The sequence below is a fragment of the Gambusia affinis genome, linkage group LG13 (genome assembly GCF_019740435.1).
Source record: "Gambusia affinis linkage group LG13, SWU_Gaff_1.0, whole genome shotgun sequence".
In the NCBI taxonomy this organism is placed as follows: Eukaryota; Metazoa; Chordata; class Actinopteri; order Cyprinodontiformes; family Poeciliidae; genus Gambusia; species Gambusia affinis.
Genome location: NC_057880.1, coordinates 22,371,129 through 22,397,848, shown reverse-complemented (window position 1 = coordinate 22,397,848; position 26,720 = coordinate 22,371,129). Strand labels below are relative to the sequence as shown.

General features: G+C 37.4%; 1 protein-coding gene across 17 annotated transcripts in view; it reads left to right on the top strand.

Moving 5' to 3' along the window:
* The first annotated feature begins 490 nt into the window (after positions 1-490).
* LOC122842226 (regulating synaptic membrane exocytosis protein 1-like) overlaps positions 491-26,720 on the top strand; it is an 81,116-nt gene continuing 54,886 nt past the window's right edge. For 15 of the 17 annotated variants that reach the window (XM_044135905.1, XM_044135897.1, XM_044135904.1 and 12 more), the window contains exons 1-2: positions 491-1,780; positions 6,184-6,258. In XM_044135905.1, coding sequence (XP_043991840.1) covers positions 1,620-1,780; positions 6,184-6,258 — 236 coding nt within the window. In that variant the 5' untranslated portion in view covers positions 491-1,619. The remainder of the gene's footprint in view (positions 1,781-6,183; positions 6,259-26,720) is intronic. The other 2 variants (XM_044135902.1, XM_044135901.1) reach the window with 1 other exon arrangement.

Sequence of the window (26,720 nt, the reverse complement as noted above, 5' to 3'; positions counted from 1 at the left end):
TATTTATGTTATTTACTCTGTAATGAATAGTTTACACAAATGGCGCAGTTAACTCCCCCTACTGGTCCACCAGTCATTCACAGCAGGGCGCAAAACAGTATGTGTCTTACAAATAATTATTACAATATTTTTTTTCCTCTAACATGTGATTGTACATTGATTAACAATACATCTTCAAAATAAATTTAATACAATTTGGTCTTTTATAAATGAAATAATTTAGAAAAATAAATATAGACAGCAATCAAAATTAATTATTAAATTACGAAATAGCCCCCTCTGGTGCTTCGCAGAAAACAAAGCTGGCCATGTCGTCGTCATGGAAACAGATAATAAACAAACTGACAGACTGGCAAACAAAACTGACAAACTGACAAACATAACTGACAAACTGACAAACATAACTGACAAACTGACAAACATAACTCACAAACTGACAAACATAAGTGACACATTAAATTACTGACATTTTTTTGTTTTTACCTGTAATGAATCGTTCACACAAACGGCGCAGTTAACCCCCCCTACTGGTCAACCAGTCATTCTGTGTACCGCAAGAAACTTCAATTTAGTTCCCGAACACAACCACAAATACTAGTCAGAGGAGAACCGGATTTGATGACTTACCACAGCAGGGCGCAAAACAGTCTGTGTGGAATTTCCGGTTTCCCCTCGTATATATACGCAACCAGTAGGGGGCGCCAAACACCACTCATCACAAGGCAATTACGACATACATACAAAGATATCTACAAAATATATTTTAGCAAGAATTTCACACATATCTAATATCCGTTACATATATTGCTTAAAATAGAAACAATAATACTAATTTATGTAATTTACGATATGATCATCATCATGTGGTCTCGTAAAGCCACAGTGCATCCTTGAGGAACCACGTATTTCCTGTGTGTGCGTTAAGGACCGCCGAGAGCGCGCATCCTAACGGCGAGTGGAGCCCCCATTCTGAAATGAGGGCTGCTCGCTCCCGCGGTACGGCAAGTGAGCGCGCTTAAGGGGCTGCGGTCCCATTGACGGTTCCGTCTCCCTGACAGCAGCATCAGCATCAGCAGCGGCAGCAGCGGCGGCGGAGCTGGAAAACAAGAAGTTACCGCCTCACCCCTCAGCCACAGGAGCCAGCCGAGTGCGCCGACCGGAGAGAGCCGTCTTCAGGGAGCCCTCCTCCCCTTCTGCCTGGCCACAAGGACGGAAACGAGGTCCTCTTTCCCGTGCGTCAGCGTCCCGACTGACCGCCGGAGATATGGGCTCACGGTAAAACGGAGGTGGTGGAGGGGAGAGGCGGGCGGGTGGGCGGTGGGAGGGGGTGGGGGGAGAAGACAGCGGAGCAGCAAGAGGGAGGAGAGGCTGAAAACGGCAACGGGAACCGAAGCGCTAAGGCCACAGCCACCGCAGCTAACACCACCCCGGGCGCCCCCGCCACCGCCATGGGAACTCCGCATCAGCCGCTCCGACCGCCGCTCCATCAGTGGGCCATGTCGTGATCCGTGGGCTCCTCCAGCGGGTTTTTCATCCGTGATCCGACAGGAGGGAGGAGAGGAAGGAGGAGAAGGAAGAGGAGCCGGGAGTGAAGAAAGGTGGTGGTGGTGGCAGGGAAGATGTTCGCCTCGGTGGGCCCTCGGGGCGGCCCGCGCCCACCCGCCGCTCCGGCCATCCCGGAGCCGGACCTCAGCCATCTGACGGCGGAGGAGAGGGACATCATCATGTCTGTGCTGGCTCGGCAGCGGGAGGAGGAAGCCAAGGATGAGGCCATGTTAAAGTAAGGGAGGGAAAAGAGGAAAAGAGGAAAGAAATCAGTGTGTGAAGGCGTGTGTGCGTGTGTGTGTGTGTGTGTGTGTGCATTAATGTCATTTTTGGAGAAGTCCAGAACCTCAGCTCTCCTCTCTGTACTGAATGTTTCATTAGGACTTCCACACTGAATCTTTCCACGCATGTGGTGTGTGTGCGTGTGTGTGTGTGTGTGTGTGTGCGTCCTGCTGGAAACTCCACACAGAACTCACTGACTCACAGGCTCTTATAGGCTGGAGCTCTGCGCAGGAGGAACCGTGCATGGGGCAGAAGGATGAAATCAGGTCCTCATGTACTCCCAGTGACTGCTGGGAAACAGAGCAGAGGCTGACACTCTGTAACTACTCCACAAATTTCAAATGAGGAGCAAATCTTCACTTCTACATGCACAGTTTGTGCCTAAGTCAGGCAGCGAGTAACTGAGCAGAACCTGACATATTTCTCAGCAGTAGATGCTGCGGCTAAGTGAAGAACAGTAAAAGTAAAATCTTCCCTCTGCTGGGTTTTATCTGTGCAGCATCCATCTCAACAGCTGCTGTTCTCAGCTCTGGGGTGCGGCTGAGCCTTTCCCAGCCTTGTGCACCGTATGTAGGCCAATGCTATTGCAATAGACATCTCACAGGCTGTTACAGAAGCAGTCGGCTGTTAGCAGCGGTTCAAAAGGTACCAGTGGAATCTGCTTTTCTTTTTACACTACAAACAAAATGCATGTAGGGAAGACTGAGGGTTTACTGTTGACTTGCAGAGATGCAGCCAAACCACCGGCTCCTCCAGGATTAGAAAATCCATCAACTTGAAGCTCAGTGTTTCTGCACAGTCTGCATAGAAGCTGCATGCACAGATGAGCAGATAGAAAGCTAGAACGACACACCTTAGTGAGGCGCTCCTCCAGCTCTACGTCCCTGTTCTATTTTAAGCCCACTGTACAGACTGATGGCCCAGCACTGGAACGGAAGATCGATTCATTGCATCTAAAGAAGGAAATGTCCAATACATAGCTCTCGCTCTAAGTAGCTCTGCATCACTGCAACTAATACATTAAATGTAGTCGTGTCATAGCGCAGCAGCTGAAAATAAGGCAGGCCGTCACGTCCTAACCCACATTAGTGCCTCCACTGTTTGCTGTCACCACTCTTTAGATGGGGATCATCGAGAGGAAGTGATGTATGTGTCAACAGAAAGGGTGCACTGGTTTGCTAATACATGCATGCCAAATACACTAGCTGTATGGTAGCGTGGGCTGTGATGCAGAGAGGCAGAGTTTACACTACACTCGGTCAGTTTTCATTACATAAAATGTGGGGCTAGCTTACTATTGAGGGCTTCGGCTACGTCACACAGCTGTGTGCTCTCTGATATAAGTTGGTGCATTCTACATAAAATATCTCTGTGGCTAGCTGTTTGATAACTAGTGAAGTTACATAAAGATAAGCCTGAAGAAGATGCTGTAGTTTGTCTTTTTGCACACACTGGCCAGTGCTGCTTTTGACTGGACGGTTTAGCAAGATTCTTGAATCTGACACATCTGGCAGAGTTCAGACACGATGCGCACACTTTGCTTTCTAGAGAGAGAAAAAAGTAATTTCATGTTGATAGAGGGAACTGGAGAAATCATCTTAAATAGAACAGCTGGCCTTACTTTCGGCTCAGTTCATGGTGATGGTCTTTCCTGAATTGATCTCTGGTTTTCTAAAGCCTTCCAGTCTCTCACCGGGGTTTTTTACGAGGGAAAGATACAACCTTTATGTCTTTCATTATCTGACAAAGAACCGTTATTACAACACGCTTGGCCTTCCATTTGTCCATATATCAAACCATAATCTGGCAAACACCTTTCCCCTGTTTGTGTAGGTTAGATGCCAGTAAGGGTGGACTTTAGGTGGGGATCATCTAAAGTTTTATCACAATATCTTGTGGTAGTACTGCAATAACGATAAAAGTCACGATAAAAACTGTTACTTCTTTTGTAGGTAACTGTACGACAGAGAAATTAAGTTTTACCTGCTCTAGTTCAAAATCAGAAATACCTACACTGGCAAACCTAAACAGATATTTTATCCTGATTTTAAGATTTATTAAATCTTTATACTATTTGTGAAATCATAGAAAGAAGATAAGAGGCGTTCTCTCTGGTGGCATTCAGGCTAAAACCAAACTCTGCTTTTTAAGGTTTGACTGGATAACTGTAGTTTGGAAGCTCCATTTTCTCACATCCTCTACACTGCAAAAACACAAAATTTTCCAAGTATTGTTGTTTAGCTTCTAGTGCAATTGTTTTAGTCCACTTAAAATTATTCAAAACTAACTTACAAGTAACTTTTCAGCAAGATATATGAGCTTATTTGAAGTCAATCATTCATACTGATGTAAAAATACTTGTTTTAATGTAAGATTATTTAATTTTCCCCTCGTTATCAGTGAAATAATCTGCAAGTGGAACTTGCATTTTTTCATCAATATTAAGAAATGATTTACCTAAATATGAAAAAAGCTCATATTTATTTATGATAAATTACTTGTAAGTCAGTTTGCTTAATTTCAAGTGTGCTAAAATATTTGCACAATACACTAGACCAAAAATACTTGGTAAGAATTTGTGTTTTTGCAGTGTAGCTGCTTCTGTCCCACAATGAGCATCAAATATGTGTGTTAGCATTGCACATGGTATGGCATATGTAAAATACTTTAATGGACATGCTGCACATGGCTTTGTTCAAAGCAACCTCTGCGCTGACCATCTCATCTCTGTGAGGAACAGAGATGTTTTATTGGATGCTCAGTGAGTGTTTTTCATGAACAAACCAGTGAAACTGACCTGTAGTCAGTAGTTAATTAGCTCCGTATAAAATCCCAGAGCAGGATCCTTTGCTACGTCGAAAGTTGCTCAGATTGTTTCATAACAAGTGAGTGGGATACCCACAGTGCTGACAATGAAAAGACACGTCTTCTGTTTTAGACAGCGTAGGTGTTGGCAGGGAAATCTCTCCTGAGTTCCCTCTGTGATCAGACTAATCAGAGCTGCTCATGTTTATTGATGAGGGAGTTTTGAAACACGCTGTGAATGTGTCACTGGACATATTGAGATCATGTGATTGTTGTCTGAGGCCTGTCATCAACACCTGAAAGCATCCGAGCTGTGCTATGAGATCAAATAGAGTCAGTTTTATTTGCTTCTTCATATAAAGGTTTGAAGCATGATTTGAACCCTGATTGAAGAAGTGGCAAGATAAACTTTGTTGAAAAACTTGGAAGAGGCAAGCTTGCATTTTGTGCAATCTTAAACAGGTGCAAGGTAAAAAGATGTCATAGAAAAAGTATGATGTTTACATGGATCTAAATATGGATGAAAGGTTAAAGGTGAAGAGCTGCTTTATTAGCAAGATACAAATGGTATTGCGTGTGCTTTTTCTGGTTTGATCAGAAAAAACAGAAAAATATCTTCACAGAAAAAAGTTTGTTGCTCATGGAGCTAAATTGGGGCCACAAAATTTGTTCAAAAAAGTTTTTTTCAAACTTTAAACAAATAGATTTGAAACTGAAAATGAAAAATTTGAATCTGAAAAGCAGGTTTAAACTTTATCTTTTTGCCGTTTTACATTTTTTATTTCAGGTTGAAATTTAGTTTTTTAGTTTGACATTTTTTCCAGTTTCGATATTATTTTTCAGTTCATTTTTTTTCAATTTCAAACTTTTAATTTCATGTTGAAAATCGTATTTAAGTTTGGATTTTTTTTCAGTTTCAATATTATTTTTCAGTTAATTATTTTCAGATTCAAATCTCTTTTTTTTTTTTTTTTTCAGTTTCAGAAAAATATTTTTTGCCCAAACTTTATGGCCCCAATTTAGCTCCATAGAGGAGCTTCATCAGCTTGGGAAAGGTTGAAGCAGAGCTGCTGTTCTTCCACATTGAGAGGGTTTAGAGTCGGGCTGTTAATGGATCAATATGGATGAGAACTGAGGTGAATAAAGATAAAACGGCTTATTACCAACATAGAAAAGACTGTTTGCTCACTACATAAAAAGTACATTTACACAAAGTTATCTGTTGATATTTCAGCACAGTAGAAAAGATGTTAAATGGGGAAATCAAATCAAACTTTCCATATCCGTGTTTGAGCTGAATTTGGAGCAAACATATGGGCTAAGCAAAGGCTAGTTTTAAAAATATGAACACATATAGGTATAAAATAATGCTTGCAGGTGTCAAAAAGTTTTAACTTGGACATTTATGGGCAATCAGAAGAACCCTGCATGTCTTTAGGATGGTTTTTTTAAGGAAAACATTTGTTTTCTTTTAAAGCTTAGGTTCTTTACCAAATGTTGCATATTTTACATCAGCTCTCTAACCATTTTACCAAAATTTGTGTGTTTCAGAGAGGAGAAGCCGATTCAAGCGAGGACAGTGAACCTGGTCCGACAGATGAAGCCTCCACCGCAAAATGACGTCCGGTGAGTGGAAAACTTCTTCATCCCCACCCACCTGAAGCTTTGCTGTGAAATCTACTTTACACCTCCGATGAGCGCAACACGAGGCCTGTAATGTGACGGTTCGGTTTGAATATTTTCACCCCCGGCGTTTAAAAAGGAGACTTACTGATAAAGATCCACTGAAAGCTGCTCTGGTGTGCCATTTGATTGGCTTCTCCCCCTGTGAGTACTTCCCTGTTCAGGTTGCTGTCTGTCATCTGTTACTCTGCAGCCACAGAGTCCATATGGAGACGGACACGGTCAGTGAGATTAGTCTAGTCCTGGTACTGCTGAGTCATCAACAAAACGTCCGATGCCTTCATGTGCTGTGAAGTCGCTGGCTGAGAACTCAGTTTGGTTTTGGCTGGAAACTTGTTTCACATCCAGTTTTAGGGTTTCTTTAAATTCTCAGTAGATCCAGTGAATGTGGGGGTATTCTTTCGAACAACAATTTTAAACTTTTAAATGCTGGTAATATCTTCTTTTCCTCCCATATTTAGCCTTTCTTATCTCAAACGAGGGGTTTCCATTTACGTACCTGGTGAGCAGACTTTGATTGGGCCTTTTAGATTCCCAGGCAAGCAGGACTTAGAGTTTTTACTGCTAGGTGGACAGGAACTAGTTACATTTACTCAGTTACATTTACTTGAGTAATCTTTTGGAAAACATGTAATTTTAGGAGTATTTTTGCTACGTCGTACTTTTGCTTGAATAATTTTACTACTATGATTTTATTAAATAATAATTATTAATTAATAAATAACATATTAATAATATATAACATATTAATAATATTTATTATTATTAAATTATTTTTATTATTGTTACTTTTACTTGATAAAAATGTCTGGTTACTCTACTCACTTTGATTAACTTTTTGCCAAAAATTACACACAACCCCACAGTTTTTGCTAAAGTTTAATAAGTTTTATATAGAAAGAAACTGATATGGAGATGTTTTCCTTACAGTTCTCTACAGCACCAGCAGTGCCTCAACAAAGTTGTAAAAAGAAAAGTTGCAAAAACTGGGGCGGCCTGGACAACAAAATAACTGAATTCCAGCAGTTTTTATAATGCTGCTGTTGTAATAATAATGCTGAAACTTTTTAAACTTGTCCTCTCCTCTCTCTCTAATAAATGTTAAAATTTGGGGGCTGTAAATGTGAATAAGCTAAATGTTATAATTCATAGATTATAGCATGTTTGATCCATATAAATGCTATATTTATATAGTACTAGGATTTGCAACAATGATTGTTAACTCTAATAAAAAGCTTTAAATATAATGCTTTAAATATAAATTTAACAACAAATGCTGGTCCAAGCAGTTTTTTTCCTGTGGTAAATGTATTACTGGTATTCATAACACTAAAAATATCAGTTATATTGTCTTAGATTTAATATTTTTGTCATTATGTTGAAAGTTACGTTCTTTTTGACATTTTAATTAATGAAAAGACAGAACAGAAAAGAAAACCTAAGAACAGAAATACAACAGGACTCTTTAAAAATGACAACAGATTTCCTGAAGTAAATATTCATCAAACATTTTATGCTGTTGCTCTTTTTAAAGTCATGCAACGTTTGTGGCTCTGAACAAGTCTTATTTAGCAAATATGGCTCTCTGGATTGTAAATATTGCATTTTACTGATCTACTACAAGGCATTAGATGGTAATATTCATGTTTGAGGTTTAAATTGTTCCTTTTTTTATGAAATAATAGTTCAACGTATCTTGCATTCAGCTCTGGAAAAATGCACCGAACCCCATTGAAAACTTCTTATTCCACCAAATATTGATTTCTGAACTCTTCCTGAGTTAAAACATTAGTATTGTTGTTTCTAAAATAATATGAACTGGTTTTCTTTGCATTATTTGAGGTCTGAAAGCACTTGGTCATATTTCTTTATTTTGACCATTTCTCTTTTTTGGCAATTAAATACAAAATATTTGCTTGTTATCTGTAGTTCATGAAATAAAAGAACAATGTTCATTTTACTCAGACTATACCTGTAAAAAGTCTGATCAATACTTGGATAAAACATTATGAAAGTTAAAGAAACATTTTCCATTTTAGCTGACAAAGCCAGCTAAGGCAGCTATCCAGGACGCCATCATTCAGGGGGCAGCAAAGAAAACAAAAAAGTAAAATGTTGTCAGCTAGAACTGAAAAGGTTTCAAATTCATTATTTGCCTGTGAAGTCACAGGGAGTCAAATCCTCCATGTCAGTGTAAACTCTGTTCTTAGAAGCTGATGTCTGATTTAAAGTTTGCAATTAGGAGTTAAGCTGAACTTTCCTAATAACATGCTCTGCCGCTTTGAGGTTAGCCTTCTCTGGAATAAAGCTTCCATCTTTGCTCCAATTAGCAGAGATAGAAGCTTGATGTTGTGCTCTGAAGCAATTATTTATTATGGAGCCACTCAGTGATGCTCTGTCCTTTACCATATTTACATTAAGGCATTTTTTATATCAGTGGTCAATAATAGAAACTTGATTTGTCAGAGTTGCTTGAATCTAATCGTTTTTATCCTTTGATGTTGGTCTGTTTGAAGGCTCATCTGTGAATTAGTTTTTGTTTCAGTGTCTCCTATAGCTGGAAATTTAGTTTTTTGACACCATAATAATAAAAGATTAATATTTCTTGTATTCTTTTTGTGTGAGATGCAAGAGATTATTTGATAGTTTGTTTTTAAGAGTTGTCTTTCAGAGTAAATGATCTGTTTGTGTGGTGAATCTCGTCGTATGGAGAGTATTTATTTACTTATAGAAAAAATGTTTTCCATATTATTCCACAAAAAAGAGATCAGTTCACTGAACTGCAGCCTGAAAATGAGGGTATTGTGTTTTAATTAACATGCATTAACTAGAATTAGTTTTTCGTTTTTAGGTGAATAGTGTCAAATTTGACATTTTAGAATTTTTTATTTGACTGCTTTTTCTTTTTCTTTTTTTATAGAAATTCAGAACAATTCTTGTTTATGATGGGAAAGGCAAGAGACCATATCTGTCTAGTTTACTCAGAAAATGGATACTTGAAATTTTTATTAAAATATAAATTAAAAGTTATTTTATTAATTAATCATTTAATAAAAAAATCTTACATTCCTAAATTTTCTCTGGATTTACACTCAAACGCTGACCTAAGCCTTTTTAAATCAAATCCTAAGATATTTTTATTCAGAAAGACTGAATAAAACTTTGAAGCACTCTGACATTTTTATTTTTTCTCTCTTTTTCATCTACAGATGAAAAAAAAACTTTCATAATTTCACTACAATGTTTACTTTAAAACTCCACTTTAAAAATAAATAATGATCAACTTTTATTGTTATTATTGGTGGGATGTAGCTGGTCGCCCTGTGGCCGTGCAGAAAGACGGTTCTGGGTTCAAATCCCAGCCTGAGTTTGCATGTTCTCCCTGTGCATGCATGGCTTCTCTCTGGGTACTCTGGCTTCCTCACACAGTCCGAAACCATGACTGCTTGGTTAATGGGCATCTATAAATAGCTCAGCAAAAATATTGATCCTAAAGTAACAAATATGACCGCTGGCTGAATAAAAGTGACTATTAAAAATCACTTAGCTTACAGAACCATCATCAAAGTTAATATCAATATGAAAAAATGATCTGAAAATGTAGCTATTGTTTGTGTGATTTTGGATAGTAATATTCTCCAGATTTTAATGTAAATTGAATAACATAAGGAGTTATTTAAGTAGTATAACTTTGCTCATAGTCCTGAATCCAATTATTGAATTTTGATTCAAAAATCAAATTTGCCACACCTCTGAAATATCTTGAACTGAATGACAGAAATCTGTGCAGCACATTGGTACATACCCAGTTTTTTGGATTTGGACTTCAAATTTCACTGTAACATGCTGATATGTAAACTTCAGTAACACTATATTTGACCTAATGTGCACAAGACTTTAATGACAGTGTCATAAATGTGACATAACACCTGTCATGAAGATGAAGGAGTTTTTATAAATGTTTACAACTGTTGTCAGGAAGTGTAGCTAAACAATGACACTTTTATGGCAAAGTTGCCCATTTTAATTGACTTTTAATACAAGTTTTAATGCAACTTTTCATTAAAATGTCATTGTTTAACGAATGACACTTCATGACAACAGTCGTAAATATTCATGAAGACTTCTTCATCTTCATGCCAGGGGTTTAACAGTATCATGCCATTGTTATGCACACCCTGTAAAATAAAGTTTTACCTAAACTTCCTCATATTTCTTTTGAACCTAAAGAATCAGGAGGAGATCAAATAGTTATTTCCTTCACTCTATGTTGCGTATTACTCAACGTCTGGTAATGATTCACTTAAAAGCTTCGTAATGTGTAAGAAATAATGTGGGCAGAGAAACCTGGATGCCGACGGTCACTTCCTGCCAAGCGTTTTTTTGTGCGTCTGATCAGCTCAGTACAGACAGAAGCGGACCTCTTTTGATCTGTTGACTAAGCTGCTGGCAGTCCGAGAGGACCGCCGGAGAACACTGCTTGTTTTAAACTTAACCCCTGCGTACTTTTAGGACTTAATCTCAGCGGGGTTTCAACTTTTAATAAGACCAAAACTTCCAGAAGTTTCAGTGTTACTTCAGCTAATCTCCATACAAAGGCTTTGAAAGACATAATTTAATTGACTGATTCCAGCCTTAATAATTACTAATCAAAGGAGCTTTTCTAAAATGCTGTAAGCCAATGCATTCAGAAACAATTATTTTATATCACATTTAAAAACATATTGGAACCGGATAATTAAATGGGTCAGTTAATATGTTTGGATCTTCTTCCTTCTGATGTAAGGGCAGCATGGTGGAAGGATGTTTACGCCTCACATCAACAAACGTGATTGGCCAGGTGTCCCCTGTTAGCAGGGTACCATGGCGACAGCCCAGCGGCCCTGTAGTAACCTCAATGAGCCTTGGGATTGGCGAGGAGTCACTTCCTGCCTTCCTTCAGGGATTGGCTGCGATCCTGGTCTTCCCACGAGTTTCTGCTCCAGCTGGTATCTGGAAGACACTTGACCAAACGCTCAGTTATTCTTCTGAAGGGTTCAGTTTCGTATTTAGTCTTTACATGAGACAGATATTGGGTTTCACTGGGTAGAAAACAGATGCATTGATTGAATATTATATCTTATTAACATCTAAACGTATGTTATTTTAAGCGTATTTGGCCTGTAACCATTACCTGGCGTGTTTGACCAATACTGGATGGTTTTTCCAGGAAACGTTATGAATTGATTGTTGAAACAGATAGTGTAGCGAAAGGCTGTGCTCGAGTTTCTGTGTTGTCAAAACCTTCTAGTAAAATTAGTAAAATATATTAGAAACCTCCCACTAATCGATATTATTACGGAAAATTATCCTACAAAGTTATTTTTTTCACACAGGATGGCTACAAATTACAAACTACCAAAACTGTAAAAGTAAAAAATAGTAATAACCAAAATTCCAGAAAATACAATAAGGACTCAATAATTTATTTATTCATGTATTTTATTTTTATTTGTATTTTTTATTTGTTGCTAAATTCCTTTACTTTTCACCTCATTGCCTTTTTTATTTTTTATTCACTGTGTGTAATTTTCTTAAAATTGATCTTTTACCATCTTAAGTTGTAGTTCAATAAAAATGTTCAAAAATGATCCTAATTTAATAAATTTCACAAACGTTATAGAAAAAGAGAATTTACATTTTGGACATTTATGCATATTTTCTCCCCTTTTATTTAATAAAATGATTCAGTAATTTATTTTTGAATTATTTTGGTGAAAATGTGTGATTATGTCCAACTTTTTCTTGAACTTCAAGAAAAACCAGATGAAATGTTGATCTGAGACATTTAATTATGACTTAAAGGAAGCGACCTGCAAATAGTTCTCCACTTTTTGGAGGCAATAGTTTCATCAATGTCGTGCCTAAAAACTGATTATTGCATGAGCAGGTTTCTATGATGGTGTATGACGAAATGTATTTGCTCAAATGATTGGAACACACTTTCCATTTTGCATGTTGTCTGTTGGAGGCAGAGGATTGCAGATGTACAGCCGGTTTGCTCCTGGGAGGTCGAACCCTGGATGATCGTTCTTAGTGCCTTCCAGATGCAGCAGTTGGTTCCTGGAGTAGCTTTCCAGTGCGGTTATTATGTCAAGCATGGGGGTGAAAGATGTCCACCGCTGATGAAGACGTCTTGGCTTGCAGCCTGTGTCTGCGCCTTCTGTCTGCTCTGGGTCAATGAGGCGTCCCAGGAGACAACTGGACTCCTCGATCAGTTTAACTCTTCTCATTTTTTGCTTCTAACCCATGAAGAAAAGGTTGATGGCAGAACTGGGGCAAACAGGTTTTCAGGAGTCCCCCTGCACTCCAATCTAAAATCTGCTGTTATTTCTAAAATGAGAGTTTTGGTAGTTTGGTGAAGTTTATTTAATTCAAGTTAGGAATGCACAGATCCACTTTTCTCCCTTCTGACACCATTATCTGAGATTTAGTATCCAATATCTGAAAAGCAGTGCTGAACTGACTTAAAGCGTTTCTCTTTTTAAAACACAGACATAAATGTATTGAATTACAAATTACAAATATTTGATAACATGTAAAAACAACCCAACTTTAATTTGTTCAGTCAGTGCAATTATGAATCCAACAACCAATGTAAAATAAATAATAAAGAAACTGAAACTGACAAAAACAAAAGAATGACTATGTTGCTCAAATCTAAAAATAAACTGCACCAAACCTTCTTCCAAACAGTTCAGAAAGTGCAGTTAGGAGTTTTAAATACAATGTTGAATAAATAATAAAGCATGATATCATAACACAGAATTAAACCGAATAAATCTATTATTATGAATAGGAGACATTGTCACGATAACTGATCTAGAATTTTTTCAATGTTGGAACTAATACAGATATTAATGTCAAATAATAAATTCTAAATTTAAAATTTATATACATTTAAAATTATAAATTATATATAATTATTACAGATGGGGCTGCACTGTTGCCATGCAGCAAGAAGGTCCTGGGTTCGATTCCCGGCCCGGGGTCTTTCTGCATGGAGTTTTATGTTCTCCCTGTGCATGGTGGGTTCTCTCCAGGTTCTCCGGCTTCCTCCCACAGTCCAAAAACATGACTGTCAGGTTAATTGGTCTCTAAATTCTCCCTAGGTGTGAGTGTGTGTGTGAATGGTTGTTTGTCCTGTATGTCTCTGTGTTGCCCTGTGACAGACTGGTGACCTGTCCAGGGTGAACCCCGCCTCTCGCCTGACAGGTCTCGCTGGGGATAGGTACCTGCACCCCTGCCGACCCCACTAGGGACAAGGGTGTGAGAAAATGGATGGATATCACAGACAGAACAGGATTTGTTTCAATCTCAATTGTAATGAGTGGGAGACTGTACTCTGTTAAGCTGTGGGTACATGGTAATTAATGTGTGAACACACACTACCTGTGAAAATTTCATTTGTTTGTGTGGAGGTATATTTGGGTCCATGTATGTGCATATACATGCTGTGTCTGTGTGTTTGCGTGGCGTTGCCAGGCCATATGGAGCGCTGTCTGGGGAGCACACTACCCACTTAGCTCTGCTGTTGGCTCTGGTGCTCTCTCCATCTGTCTGTTCCTACTCTCTCCTATCTCTTCTTCCATCGCCTCTTCTTTTATTTCCATTTCTTGCAGCTTGGTTGCTTCTCACTCTTGCTCACCCTCACTCGTCAAAACCCTGCTCTCGGTTTTCTGTTTGATCACAACTGCCTGTGTTTGTATGCTAGCATAGAAATCTCCTTGTCGTTCTTTTTGTATTTCTTGTTTCCGGTGCATTTTGAGCTCTGCCGTGGTACAGATCTGGTCCTGCACATTTAATTTGGCCCTAAACAGCTGCTGGTCTATTTATATGAGGACCAGATTGGGAGTTTGGAGACAATAATTACTTAAAAGCCTAGTTGGGGATCCATTGTTGTCTCAGCGACTTTCGCACAGTGCCTGTGGATCTCCAAATCTCTGGCATTGAAGGTCTAACCCTCTCCTTGATCAAGCAAGACATAATGTATGAAGCTCAACTTTCATTAAAAGGAATAGCAGTAATGATTACAGTTTACAAGTTTATACATGTTCTTCTCTCACCTAAATCCATAGCATATAGATCATAAATGGAAGAATAGATCACAGATACAAGCGGCTGAAATGAGCTTCCTCCATACTAGTCTCTTGCAATAAGCAATAAATCAATTAATCACGTATTAAATTAAAACAAGGTCAATAATTTCCATTTGCATGACTGTTTTTTTGTTTCTACCAAAACCTGGATGACAGAAGTCTTCAGTTTGGTTCAGTTATGTTATTGACAAAGACTTTATTTGTTGTTTTGTTTATTAATTTGGATATTTAACAGTTCCAGAGTTAAATGTTCATTAGAAATAAAATTTTATAGATCTTTGGGAGGGTGCATTTGCATTTTTATTCTGTTACCATCATATTACTTGAAAATTGTCTCTGAACAACAATATTGTCATTTATCTCAATTACTTTTGGGACAATTTATCATCCAGCAAAATTTGTTAACCAAAATACTCATGTGACTATTAAATCATATGACCGGCGGTTTTCTGGATTCCACATATTGTTTTGGGGGAAATCCAGATGTAGCTACCAAGTGTGAGTATCTCAACTGCGATCCTCCAGAACTGACTAAACTCCTGGATAGGCATCAAAATGTCTTTGGGGTAAAACTGAGCAAAGGTCCGGTTACCTTTGATTTAAGCCTGTTGTCGTATCATGTGGGGATACAAAGAAACTTCTCAAGACAGCAGTCCAGAAATGAAAACATGAATTTAAATTTCATTTCCACATGGACACGAATCATAGGCATTTAGCCAAATTAATTACAAACATAGCAACTAGTTACATTTATCAATTACATTTAACTTTTTTGAATAAACTTACTTTTAGGAGGATTTTTACTTGTGACTTTTACTTGAGTAATTTTATTATGACGTATTTTTACTCTTACTTGAGTAAAATTTGGGGCATTTCTACCCACTGAATGAAAAACAAACATGTTTTAACCAGAAATTCACCAGACAAAAAGACACACCTGCGGTTTCTGTTAAAGTTTTTTTTCTTTTGCATGATTTTGTTTTTTGCTATTTATATGAATTACTGTAATTTTCATCCTTAAAAATCCAACATTTCCATTTACCTTTATATTTTGGTCTGTCTTATTATGTAATTTTAAAATATTAAATGATTGATAATTTGATCAGTTACTCTGTACTCGAATAGACTTTTTACCAAATACTTTTTTACTTTTACTTGAGTAGAAATATGTGGAAGTAGTACTGCTTTTATTTTATAATTTTTGTGTTCTCTGTCCACCTCTGGTTACAAAGTAGCGTGAACTCAACAAAGTTAGAGTTTTAGAGCTGCAGCTCTAATCTATTAAAAATATGTTGGCGGAGGTTAAAATCTACTCCAATTTTAATTATATTTCAATTTATGCATCTAAAGAAGTTTTTAAACCTTCTCTACTTTGGCACTTTTGGTATTGACTTAAAAGAAAGTTTCAACACAGATGATCTCCCAGCAGATATTGATTATAAAATTATGATATCTAGAAAAAAAGCTAAAATGAAACTGACTGAAATGCCTTTCACTTCATCACATGAAATCATATATTTTACCTGGACTTTCCTCCATATGAAGGGCTTTTCTTTATTGTTGTTTATGTGATATTAATCCTAATGCTGGTGACAAAGAAGGTTGATTTAATTTAATGTAATTCAATATTTATTAACAATAGCATCTACTTGTACATGTTAGGATTGAAATGGCTACAAAAGAGAGAGTTCAGGGAAAGAGAGAGCCGGAGAGAGAGAGGAAGAAGTGAGAAATGAAGAGAAAAAGCAAGGATGAGCAGTGAGTGGGTGGAAAGGCAGTCAGAGAAGTATACCAAGAGGAAAGGGAGGAAGGGGGAGGTGAGAAGAGGGGAGGGAGAAATGAGGAGAAAAGCAAAGTCTACATGACAGAGATGGTTAGCTAAGAAGCACACTGTACACTTGTGCTATTGTGTATGAAATTACTGCTGTCAGTTTGGGGATGAATCATCACGTTTCTTTTCTAATGGGGTTCCCCCGAATCCTGCATGTGCTCTTCTGCGCTGGATTTCTAGGCGAAAAGCTCTCAGTGCTTTCAACACTGCAAATCTCCCCTCTCCAGTAACCTGTAGCACCTGTCAGACGGAGCGTGATGTATGAGGAAGAGGTAGTACTGGTGGGATGGAGGCAGAGAGAGAGGGGAGGTGAGAGCACACCCCGGCGGTTCAGCGTGGTGACATGAGGGAGACGCAGCAGAGCTCTGGCACAGTGAGAGACGACTAGAGAGTGAGAGATGCTGCATGTCCCCGTACCCATATGGTGAGCAGCCAGGCCACATCGCAGCACATGCAGGCACAAACGGAGAGGTATGCAAGCAGCAAAGAACAGCTTGTAGGAAAGAAAAAGAAATATATTAATTCAGAAATCTGTGTCTAAATAAATATTTGGGTTTCATTATACTGGAGCTGTGCATCAATAAGCAAAAAAGCGTAAGCAGAATACTGAATACTCAAATTACTGTAACTGTAACATAGTTACTTTGACCAAACTTTTGGTCTGTACTGTATGTTCAAGAAATCTGGAATAAACTTCCAGAAAACTGCAAGATGCCTGAAACAATGATTTCATTTAAATGAAGACTAAAAATCCACCGGTTCAGAGTGCAATTTGAAAAGTTACACAGTGCAAAAATTAACAGCAATCATATTTATTTGTCATATAATATTTAGCCTGTTATAGGAAAAAAGATGTGGGCATTCATGTTATTCATACATTTATAAATGTCAGAGTTCCTAACTAAATATTTAGTTTACAAACTATATGTTTCGCTTTCAAATTTGGAAGCTAAATATTTAATTTGCTAACTAAATGTTTAATTCTGAGCTAAATATTTAGTTTTCAAACTAGACATTTGATTTTCAAGCTAAACTTTTATATTTATTTTTAGTTAGCTTGCTAACTAAATATTTAGTTTGAAAGCTAAATATTAAACCTAAACTTAAATATTTATCTTTTCAGATAAATTTTCAATTCAAGAGCTAAACATTTTTAATTACATATTTAGTTTGGAACTCTGAATTTATAAATGTATTAATGACATGGTGAAAATATCACTTTTAAAAACTTTTTTTTCTATGAGATGTTAAATAAACCAAAATATTGTTAATTTTTTACTGTGTAATTTTAAAAAGCTTTTGGTCCATAATAACTGGAACACTGACAAATATATTTAATGATTTTAAAGATGGCACTTGAGAAGATGTAGCATCTGCTGGTGGTTTCAGCTAGTGGTGCTGAGATGTTCTGTACAAATAAATTTGATTCATTGATTAATTTATGTTAGGAGCGGGCGATAAGGAGTTAGAATTTTATCGCAATATTTTGTGGTATTATTGTGAGAACTATAAATATGATATTTCCTCTTACAATAAGCTACTTCAATAACCCACTTATTTGAAAAACTGTGAAAAACTGATTTATATCACAATATTTAATCCTGCTTTCAAATATGCTGATATTTATTGATACTCTCATGGAACAAGCAGTGGAGAAAATAGCAAAAATAACATTTCCAGTCATAATGTTTTAACTTACCAACAATAACATAAATGTATCATGACAATGTTATGACAAATCAAATGCCTTATCATGATAAGGAATTTTTTTCACAATAAATGATAAACGATACAATAAATTCCCACACCCAATTCATGTTATGCAATTCAGTTTATTTATCCAGCCCCAAATCACAGCAAGAATCATCTGAAGACGGTTTAAAAGATAAACAGATCCAATTCATGTCCAGAAATGTAGGATCAAATCAGTACAGTCCAATTAAAGAAGCACTTTGATCCTAGTTATAATCCAAATGTGTCAAATTGAGTTTAGATTGCCAACTGGTAAAAAGGAAGCACATCCACTGCACACAGTCATTGATTTTTCAGCAGCAGAGTAAGCATGTGGTGGAGGTGGGAAGTTGATTGCATCGAGCCGTTCATGTCAAATGAGGTTTGCACATTTGAATGGAGCGACCAAAAACATGCACATGAAAAGAGCAACATTTGTCCAAAGTCAGTAATAAGAGAAGCATTTTATTTCGGGGGGTGTCTGCAAATCGATTTCCACAATGTTTTTAAAGCTCTGAATTTCACCTTTTCCATTTTAAACATATTTATTAACATATTTATAACATATTTATTAGTGTGCAGAGAGTATAGGGCAGTGGCTTCAATATGTCAGCAGACACTTGTTCTTTGGGTTCTGGCAGTTGGTGTGGTATGTCCCTTAATGGACACCGTACTTTGGCTTCTGTGACTGTATCCCGGAAGTGTAACAGTCAGTGTTGGCTTGTGCTACCTCATAGCACAAGCGAAGGAACCTACATGTTCCTTTTGTGCTTCTTCTTAATTCATTGTTAAACTCATTGCCATTATGAAAGGTTGATCATTTTCATGGTTCTGGATGTTGCACAGTTCTGGCAACTGGAATTGTCCTGACATGATGGTCATTTGGTTTCTCTTCCCTCTTGTGCTTCTGTAGTTTTGGCCATTTTGCACCACAGAACACTTTGTGCTGTCTGTTGTTTTGGTAACCACTCTCAGACCGTCAGACACCCTGGGTGGAGAGCCCTGTTTCCCATAAACAGCTGTTTAGCTTGGTTAGATCAGAGAGATTCTGTGCTTTTCCACACAGTCAGATGGTGCATTCACTGACAAGAAGGATTGGGGAGCTTTATCTTTGTTGAGTCATGGCTACATTTTGGTGAAACGTTATTTTATTTTGTTATGTTGTTGTATATTAGGTATATTTTTCAGGGATTTAACTTGTTTCTTTGAAATTAATTTTTTAGTTCTATTAATTTATCACACACATTCCAGGGCCTTTTGTCCATTCTTTCAAAAGTATGTTAAAAATATCTATTTTTATTTTCTTTCCAAACTATGTGACCATAAGTAGGTTTATCCTTATAATATTTCGAATGCACTGTACTTTTTTTTACTTCAGAAACTCATTTTGTCCTGCCTCTAAGAGACAGAAGCAGTTTTTTCTTCTGATTGTGGTATGCATTTATCAATAACTGTCCAGTTTTAATAACAATCCGAGTCATCAAAGATTTCTATCAGCCTGCAGAGGCGGCAAACTGTTTTCTGCAAATAATGAGGTGTTAAAAAGAGTTGAGGAGGCTCTGCATTGCATTTCCACAAACACCTTTTCTGTACACACACACAGCTGCTGCAGACCAGATCCCTGTTTCTAATTCTGGCTCACATTTTACTTTCCATTCAATTTCACAGACAGCACGAGAGCGAGGAAACTTTTTTAATACTCGTCTATTATGGGACACTCGACGAGTCGCAATCAATCTCCAAGATGACCTGTCCGCATTATGTGTGCGTTTGTGTATGTGTGTGCGTGTGCTAAATTGGAAAAAGGAGTAAAATGAGGTTGTAGGAAGAAACATACAATGCTGACACTATAAGTTTGAAAATTGGACGTGGTGAAGTTCATGGCAGGGGGACAAAAGTGAACTTGCTGCTTGCTAATGAGACTGAAAAGTTGGAGCTCCTAATTTCTTAATGGCTGTGAGGTGATTTTCTCTGAAACTGCTCATTGCTATTTGATTCATGTCTGCCTGCCTTTTTGAATATCGATCCCGGAACTGGAGGAGTGACTCATACTCGGCCAAAGAGGCCTGAGTCACCACAGGGAAAGAGAGGGAGCTGGCTCCCGTTCCCAACCCGCTGCCGCTCTGCTTCACGAGTGGCCGGGACCGGAAGAGGCAGCGCCAACATTTGGCCCGAAAACAACAACGACGCTCAAGGACTTCAGGACTCAGCTATTTTATCTGCCTTATTTTTAGGCCCATTAACTGTCATGTCAAGTAAGGGGGATCTTTAATGTTTTGGAGGTGTTTTAAGCATAAGTGCACACTTTAATGCAGGAGACAAGCTGTGGCGGAGGAGGGTCCAAAACTATTTTGGGAGATTGGAGAGCAAATTAATTGTGAGCCTGTTAGAAAGTGGTGAGATGGAGTGGACACACAGTAACAATTATTGGCTCAAACTAACAGTGTCTTCATTAAACTGGAAAATCTGCTTAAAATCTTTTACAATAAGTAATACTGCATCCTGTGCTGCATAGAAAAGCTTTATTGCAAATTAATTTACCTCATAAATGACTGAGGAAGTGAGAAGAAATGTAGTTATTGTGGATTTAGTTTCAGCTGTAAATTAATCTGCATTTGGGTTTTCATTTTGAGGGAAGTTCTTTCTTCTCCTGGGGATGCCAGAGTGATCACCAATCCTTTTTGTGATCTCTGTGTTCTTAAGATTAAAACATGGGCCTAAACACATAGACACATGCCTCAAATCAAATCAACTGCTGATCACTTTTAGTCATCGGCTGAACTTAAATTTTCTCAAAAAATTGATTGATTGCTGCTCTGGGAAACATTTCTCTGCGGTATCTTTGATGCGCTGTGTTAGCCAGACATTAGGAAAATGGGTGTGCTCTACTAAGCCCAACAAGGAGAGAACAAAAACAGATCTGCAAATGTCAGAATCTACTTTCTGAAGTCTATAAAACTAATGCTGATTGCCAGAAGATCATTTTAACTCATTCATAGACAAATTGAGTTGATGTGAACCACTTTTCCTGTAATATTAATTTATTAAGATGATCTCTAAAGATTAAGGTGATGGTTGGTTGTCCTTCCAACCTGTAGAAACATGCAGTAAGAGCAGTTTGATTGCTCCAAGCCAGTAATAAAGATTTTTACAATGATTATGTTGACAAGAATAGCAGTATTTTTGCAAACTGGGCTGCATGGTGGCACAGTTTGCATCACTGTTGCCTTGCAGCAAGAAGGTCTTTGGTTCAAATCCATCCCATAATGACCATTAAAGATATGATATAATTTGACACAACTTACTGTGTCAAATTGTGTCATATTAGTTCATACAAAACATACTAACTTAGGCTAAATTCTGGCTGAGTGAATAAATTGTTTGCTGCTTCCGTCTTTAATGTTTCAAATACTGTTCTTGCTTAGAAATGAGTTACCCAGTGCTAGTTCTGGAATATAGAAGCTTAAATGATGTCTTATAAATGTGAAAAATGGCTTTTGGCTATTGTATAAAATATGTTCTCATTGTGAGATCATTGTCTTTTCTCTGCCCGAAGCAGCGTCCTTGTGTGATCATCAAATCCAGTTCTTAAGACTTAAGTAAATTGGCAGCTAAGGAGGAAAGGTTTGCTGGCACCTTTCTTGGGTTAAATAAATGTGCAAAGTTTTTTTAAAACTCTGCAGTGGCTGATAAAGATTAGCTATGTTCTTTGAATCTTTGAAATATTTCACACATAGCTTGTAAAGGATAAACAGCTGGTTATTTTGGTTTGTGTTGGAAAATCTGTCCAAACTGAACTGTTGCTTCTGGTTGTTTGACATATCGTTGCAAAGTTTAATCTCCATCAAACTGGGATCACCAGCTGAAGTAAAGTCATCATTACTTGAATGATTTTTTTTGTTGTTGTTGTAGTTTCACAAATGTGAGAAATAGTGATTTACACAATGTTCACACCTGAGGAACATTTATATTTGTGTCTGACCATATTTACACTCAGTTGACGCGTCAACACAAATTAGATCATTTCCCCCAATTTTTTTAACAAATACAAATCTCTAGTCTGGTGTGAAATTGCATTGTATTGTCCTCCCAAATTTAAATTCTTTTGCATCCTGAAGTTTGTTCATAACATCTTTGATTGAGGAATTTCATGTTTGGACAATTATTCCCTCTGGTTTTGGATGCTTTGCAGCTTGAAGAATTTTTGCTCTTAATTTCTCACTTTCGGACAGTTGTTGTTATTCATCACCATGGCAACAAGATATATATATATATATATATATATATATATATATATATATATATATATACACATTTTTTTTACAGTTTTCACAGCAGCATCTCAGAAGCACAAATGATACCTGAACTATGACCTTAAATCCCAGAGGAGTGGGAAAAGAGGCTCCATGGATGCAGAGCAGGGAGAGAAGGAGGAAGTTCAAACCATCTCTTAGACCGATCATAACGGGCAACAATCGTGTTATTTGTATAATACATTTTAGGAATGAGACAGTTTGCTTTTCTTTGCAAGATAAAAACATAACGCAAAGAACAAACCAAAAAGAAAATAATGAGAAGTAATGAAAAGTTAAGTTCCACTTATTATAAATCAAAGGTGAAGCTCAATAAATTAGTTTTTAGCCCTGATTTAAATGAATTCAGTATTTCAACAGTTTTGTAGTTTACCGGAAGTTTGTTCCAGATTTGTGAACCTTAAAAACTAAATGCTGTTTTTCCCTAATTGGTTCAGAGTAGACGGTCCAACAGTTCAGATCTTTTTCTTTGTAGTACTTAAGACTGAAAGAGGAAGTCTGAAATAATAAAATGACAACAGTGAAAGCCCTGTGTGTCGTCTTGGCCTCTCCTTGCCACTAAAAGGTCTCGGTTCTGTCCAGCTTTGAGTTACAGCTATTCGCAGTTTCTGTCACGGCTCTATAAACATCCTGCAGAAAGTCTTCCCCTCTGCTCTCCCATTCTTCTTCACAGTATCTCCATCCATCTTCTTCAGTATTTTTCCCTCAAACTCACTTAATATCCAGAACCCAATATATCTCTTTCTTTTCTGCCATAATCTCTGTCATCCAATAACCATTAAAAACACACTAGTGAGTCGCAGCGATATAAAGTGGGTAAATGGTCTTTTTTTTTCTCTTGGTAATATACTTGTTTATAGTGAGTCAGCGCTGTGCATGCTATTGTACCATTGTAAATAGTGACAGGAAAAAGCATCTTGTATTAATACACACTTCAGGTGGTCCCTCATAGATGCAACGGTTTTTATTTCTTTCTGAAAAATCTCTATGCAACAGGTTTAGTATTTGTTGAGCATTTTTATTTGAAAGGAAAATGATAGAAGCATCACACTCAGACTCCACCCTCACTTTTGCACTCCTGGTACAATTATTTAATGTTTTATTGCTGAAGCATAATCACATGCAAAACTCCAATTTGAGAATATTTGCTTACAACCAGCATTAAGAAATAGTTTCAACAAAATCACAGCTGACACACTTTGTTGCCTTTATCTTTAGATTTATCAGTGTTTAATTAGTAATCGTTGAGATTGTTCCATGGGTGTAAATATAAAGTGACATCAGTGAGGATGCCTTTTTATTTGGTGTATGTAAACTTCAGGTTTCAGTTGGATATTAAGTAGTGCTGGGGTTGCAAAATGTAAACCAATTCCTGCAATCTAAAAAAACGCATTTTGTTTCTTCTTTGTATAAGAGATTTATTGACTTCCTCCAAAAAGCCAAAAGAAATCCAGCATTACTGTTGTCAGACATATTTAGCAATTCAAAAATGTAAATATGCCAGCTAGAATACAACACTCAATTATGGAATATAATTTCTATGCAGAAGACTTGTTAAAGTTTATCTTCTGATTGTAACACATGCCACTTTGCACCATCACTGAGCAAACTTTCCCAGCTTCTTTACACTTTAAATGTTGTTGAATCATGAAGGTTTTGTCTGAAATGTATATAAAGCATTGGGATATACGCACACAACAGCTTTTCCAAGCAAGTGAAAGCATCAAAGATTTTGTTGGGAAAAATGATGGGGTTTGTTTCTGCGCTTGTACAAGAAGCTGAGCAATTATGTTCACTTTGCTTTAACCTTGTGGCTTCATTTGAATATAATATTTCTGAATTTCTTTAATGAGCTCTGTTTTTTTTTCTCTGTACATTTTTCTTTCTGATGTTGGCCTTCATGCGTTTCCGCGTCCTTCCCTTCCCTCCATCCTAATTAAAATCTGCAGCCACCCTCAAACCATGTGTTTCTAGAAGCTGCTGCTTCTTGCAGCAGAAGATTTGATGGCTTGTTGTGGTTGACTAATTTGTAGAAAGGTACTTGACGTACTTCCTGCTTCTGTTACTTTAGACAGCAAGCATCGGAAAGAGCCTTTACACAACTAAACATTGTTAACTGGAACTTGATGCAGTATTAGGAAATTTTTTCTGTCTGTTTTATTTTGTTGACTTTTACCAGCTGCAGACAGGATAGACTCTCCTAGGCAGCATTAGCCTACAGATGAGTCCTCAGCTAACCCGTGAGGTAATTTTATTTATATAGAACATTTTCAGCAACAAGGCAATTCAAAGTGCTGTACATGGATTGATAAGGAAATACAAACAAAATAACAAACGAAAGGCAAAAGCAACAGAAAGAGAATATAATAGTGTTGATTCCTGTTCTGAGTTGGTTGGGTAATATTTCTGGATTCTAAGTTTCTTCTAATCCCTGTTCTGGGTTGCTAAAGTACAAGTGAGTAGGTATCGTCTGGACTTTCTAAGTATGTTCTAATTTTGTAAAGGTACTTCACAGTTTCTAAGTAGTAATAAAAACCAAATGTTCCTGTTTTGGAAGTAGTTTTCCTGGATTCTACAATCGTCCTAATTCCTTTTCTGGGTAACAAAAACAGAAGTCTCTCTGCATAACAATATATAAAAGTAATCTAAAAAGTAAAGCCTCCCTAGGCTTTCTAAAGCTGTTCTAATGATAGCCTGAGGTGACCAGGCTATCCCTCCTTCAACTTTGGTACGCCAAATCATTTTTGTTTTATTATTTAATGTGCTTCACACCAGATTTAGCTTAAATCTACTTCCGTCTGTGGTCAGACACAATAATAAAATACATTCAGCATTCATATATTCCATCTTGTGCCTCTCAACCAAACATTCTTAATGAATTTACAATCATTTACGCAACATTTTAATTACTTTAAAATCATTAGATCAATTTAAACCAAGGGTTAATGCTTACAAGTTCTGATGTTCCACTAACTGCGCTACCGTCTTTTTGGTGTAATTTTTAAACAACCTCATTTTATTTCTGTTTTTAGAATTTGAAATTAAGAAAAACATAATTTTTTTGCAGAAAGGAAAATGGATACATTCCCTCTTGTTGGATTTTGAAATTTTATGGCAAATGGAAATGAAAAAAGTGCGTTGTTTTCAACTTAATGACAAAAAATAGATCTTGAAGTGTCATTATGTCGTAGAAAACCAATTTATTACGTAACAAAAACAGCTTAAATTAGAATTTGTTAATAAGTGTGCATTTAAAACAGTTGATTCCAAAGCCAGAGCTATTAAACCCTGTTGTAAAAGGTCCAAAGAGCCACTTGTGGCTCCAGAGCTGCAGGTTTTAGATCCTTGTTCTAGCCGTAACTTTGCCAAAGCCAAACTTAATTTGTTTAGTTGTTGTTTTATCAAAAATTTAGGTGTTAAAAGGCACCTGTGAGGTAGCTGTTAATCATCGATCAATCCATTGATTGATCCATCCATTCAGCTAGCTAGCTTCCTAGCTAGTTTGCTAGCTATTCATTTCTCACTCCAACCTGCCATCATTTATAAATGAAACATTAAGATACTTGAAGTTCCCTCCTTAAAGCAGAGGTTCTCCCTTCTTTTAGGTGCAAATGTGCTTCGATTTGCATTTTTCAGTCACACTTTTTATTGGTAAATGTGAAATTTTTTATGGCTATGCTCAGTAGGAGTTTTTACTGTAACAGCAAAGATGGAACAAATAGTTTTGGAAATAATAAAAGTACTCAATGAACCCAAGCAGAAAATGACATTGAGGAAGGGCCTCACTGCCTCTATGGCTGACTTTACTTAACATCCAGCCGCAGTGGATTTATTAGGCCTAATACTAGAAAAAGCCATTTTGGATTAAAGCCATGGCATCAGCATAGCGCCTCTGAGACAACAAAGTAGGTACGAGGCTTCACAGCAACAAACCAACGGACCAGATTCAGCTCTGGTCAAAACTTTTTCATGAGGAGGAGAACCCATGTAATATTTGTCAGTTTAGCCGTAAACATATAATCAATCACACAGGTTCCAAATATCAGGCCTGCAGTTTACTGAGGGTTAACTCTGTTAGCAGCAGAGCAGAGCCGGTAGTTGGGGAATACTCAGCGAGAGTCAGGGATCAGGAAGTGATTCCTGCTGTGCTGCAGCAGCAGGCCACCTCTTCATGACCTTATCTCTCCCATCCCTGTGCATCCCTGTGTGGGTTTTACAGGTTTGCATTTTGTTTTTGTGTGTGTGTGTATTAGTGTAAGAGTGTAACAAATGTTTGTGTGTGTGTCCATGTAAGGTGTTAACTCTTCTGCGGGTAGCTTGTATTTTACTTGTTGGGTTCTTGGCGTCTCTGAAAGCTGCGTTTACAGGAAGGGTTTGGCTTCTTATGACTAC